This window comes from Chaetura pelagica, unplaced genomic scaffold (assembly GCF_000747805.2).
Source record: "Chaetura pelagica isolate M959 unplaced genomic scaffold, ChaPel_1.0 scaffold219, whole genome shotgun sequence".
Taxonomy (NCBI): Eukaryota; Metazoa; Chordata; class Aves; order Apodiformes; family Apodidae; genus Chaetura; species Chaetura pelagica.
The window spans coordinates 3,242,440-3,245,333 of NW_009954552.1; the positions used below are offsets into that span (position 1 = coordinate 3,242,440).

Consider the following 2,894-nt stretch of genomic DNA (forward strand, 5'->3'; position numbering starts at 1 on the left):
TCACTTACACCCTTCCGATTCTCTCTCCCATCCCGCTGCAGGAGTGAGTGAGGGGCTGTGTGGGCTGCCAGCTGGGTTTAAACCATGACACACTCTCCTGCTGCTGTTTAGCCTTACCAGCTTTGTTTTGCCTTTTCTTACATTCTTCTTGGTAGGCATTTGCTCTGTGATTCCAATATCACAACCTAAAGCAATACTTATGTCAAACACACCAACCGTAAATACTCAAGTCTCTTAGCTATCTTTTAGGTTCTTTTTAAAATACTCGTTTTTAGGGAGTTGACCTTTCTGAAAGCAGATGCAATTGTAGCATTTTGTTTGTTTGTTCTGTTGCTCTTACATGGATATTGAATACAAGCACGTGCCATCTCCTGTTCCAGAAAACAACAACAGACATTAAAAAGCAACACTTTGAGGCAGATAGACCCTGTGCACTACTCAGTACCAACACAAGGGTTGCTTCATTTCCTAAAGGCTGCCTGAAATGGTGATCCATTAAATCATTAAATGGTCACTGGCAGCACCTTGAAGTTCAGCCCCACAGCTGCTGCCCAGTGTAGATAGCCAGGCAATGTCTCACATTACCACTGACTTTTTGATCTCTCTCAGCATATCACCGGTCAGTGTTCCCACCATCATCATATAATCAGAAATATGGACCTGGTGCTGTATTTATGCTGTGTTGGTCCAAATCACCACAGGAGGCTACAAGCATATAACGTCACAGATAGCTGATTCACTGGATTTGAGCCTATGCTTGTTTTAACAGACAGTACTACCCTACCACTGGTACAGCTACTTCAGCTAGAAGTTTTATGGGAAAAGTAAAGATCCAGACCATGGTCTTTGAGCCTACCTTGGTGACTAAGGCTTAAAACAATTGAAACAGAGACCCATAAAGCATGTGTTGGTCCTGGAGGCCCATCCTTGTCACACATTAGGCTACCATAGTATGGATCCAACTTCAAGCACTGGACAGGGCCCTTCAGAGGACACTGCTGCTCCCACCATGCCCTCTGCCACGATGCCTTCATTAATGGCTACCAAGATATAGCTGCCAACAGCCCACTGCATGTCCAATAATATACATCTTTTGCAAGAAGCACAGCTGCCATTTCTGCCTATCGGGTGTATGCATGTACAAACAATGTACACACAATGTACACAACTGAAAAACAGGATGGTGAGTTGAGAGAAAAGTGTGTATCTAGTATTAGTGAACCATGAAGTTAGTAGGTTCTTGGCTCAGGAGTTCAGCTGTCCATGACCCAAAGCCTGGTTCAGTATAGCACAACTCTTCTGCCCCTGGTCTTCTGCAGAGGTTAAAATTTAACTCTTACCTCCCTCATGTGTTTGGCTTGCTTTGTTTCTCCTTTCCATTCTCTCGCACTATAACCAAGTAGATCAACTTCTGTCAGCACACTGAGGTTCCCTAAATCAAGATTAATTCACAGATTAGTTACTTTCTGCTGTTCTGCATTTAAAGGGTAGTTGCAGGATGGGGGAATTAAGGAATACAGAATGATGACAAAAAGATTACTTATGAGTTTTCTCCGAAGGTAGTTGCTCCACCTGAAATCCAAATGATAAAACAGGTGTCAAAGAGGAGTTCTCATAGGTCACTGTTTACTGAAACAAGCAGCAGCATGGAGGCTTAAAGTCTGCATAATAAAAACCTACCGTTTCAGTAGCTGTGCTAAAAAGCTGTACAGCCTTCTGCAATACCAAAAAACAGCAACAAGGAAAGACATGCTTAGCATTAGCTGTCCTTTCACTTTTTGCCACATGAGACACAAGGATTGCTTGGCAGCTGTTGTCCAGGACCGCACCTCATGCCTTCCTAAAACAGGGGCAATAGAAGAGAGGAAAAGATTTTGTCACTTCGTTACAATACTTGTTTCTATTTGTTTTTTTTACAAAAGGAAAAATCAGCCAAGTACAGCATCGGTCCATATGAAACACAAAAGATGAAACGTTAAAGACACCATATTTTAAAATAAAATTGACATATATACTTATTTAAGTTTATAGGGGTTTGTGTGCATGTGATTCACATTTCCAAGCTTTGCTCCACACAGTGTAAGCTTCACAGGAAGACTGGCATCGAAACAACTCTTCAATAAAAATAACTTTTTTTTTTTTTTCTTCAGGACATGCTGAACCTATACTCTCATTACTTTGCTATTAAGTCGAAGTTTTAAAGACAAGAGATTCCTGGCAGTTGTATTCTACAAATGGGCCTTATAATGCAATATCAGCTAAGCAACACACAACTGCTAGGGGAATTAAAGGGAAGTTCCCACCTCAATCTGGACAAGTTTAGGATCAATTTAAAATGCAGGAGAAAGCTCCTCCCCAAGGATTTTCTGGACAGCTCAGGAGTTCATCAAGTAGGGAGTGTGCTCTCAACATTTTGTACAGACATACACACCAGAACATGTTACGGTCGCTCTCTTGGCACTACAGGTGGGCTTAGGGAAGGTTTAGGTTGGCTTCTGCTGATAAGAAACCCTAGAACTGAGAAAGGTCAAAGACAGTGTCTGTTTCCTAAATGAGAAATTTATCCTCTGGCTGAAATTTGAGTATAGGAAATTCCCAGAGTTTACAATCAAGAGCTGCTCTATTGTTAACTTATTTATTGATTTACTACAAAACTATAAGAGAATTCAACTTTTAATAAAGGCATCCCCAGAGAAGGCTGAGAAGATCTTTCTCCAGAGACTCCACAAAGGAAATTACTCATTCAGCATAGTTTAATGTCAGTGGAACTTCTACCCCTTCTGGCTTAAACAGAAAATTTAAAAGGGGCTTAAGTTTTCCAAGGACCTTTAGCCCATGCACTGTGGAAAACTCTCCAGTTATAGAGTTGCATATGAATCCCACCCTTGGCAACA

At 41.4% G+C, this 2,894-nt stretch overlaps 1 protein-coding gene across 1 annotated transcript in view; it reads right to left on the minus strand.

Moving 5' to 3' along the window:
• The window catches only part of FAM105A (family with sequence similarity 105, member A), an 8,679-nt gene extending 6,845 nt beyond the window's left edge, over positions 1-1,834 (minus strand). The window contains exons 1-3 of the mRNA XM_010005089.1: positions 1,681-1,834; positions 1,541-1,572; positions 1,341-1,432 (exon numbers count right to left, since the gene is read on the minus strand). Coding sequence (XP_010003391.1) covers positions 1,341-1,432; positions 1,541-1,572; positions 1,681-1,787 — 231 coding nt within the window. The 5' untranslated portion in view covers positions 1,788-1,834. The remainder of the gene's footprint in view (positions 1-1,340; positions 1,433-1,540; positions 1,573-1,680) is intronic.
• Between the last annotated feature and the right edge of the window lie 1,060 nt (positions 1,835-2,894).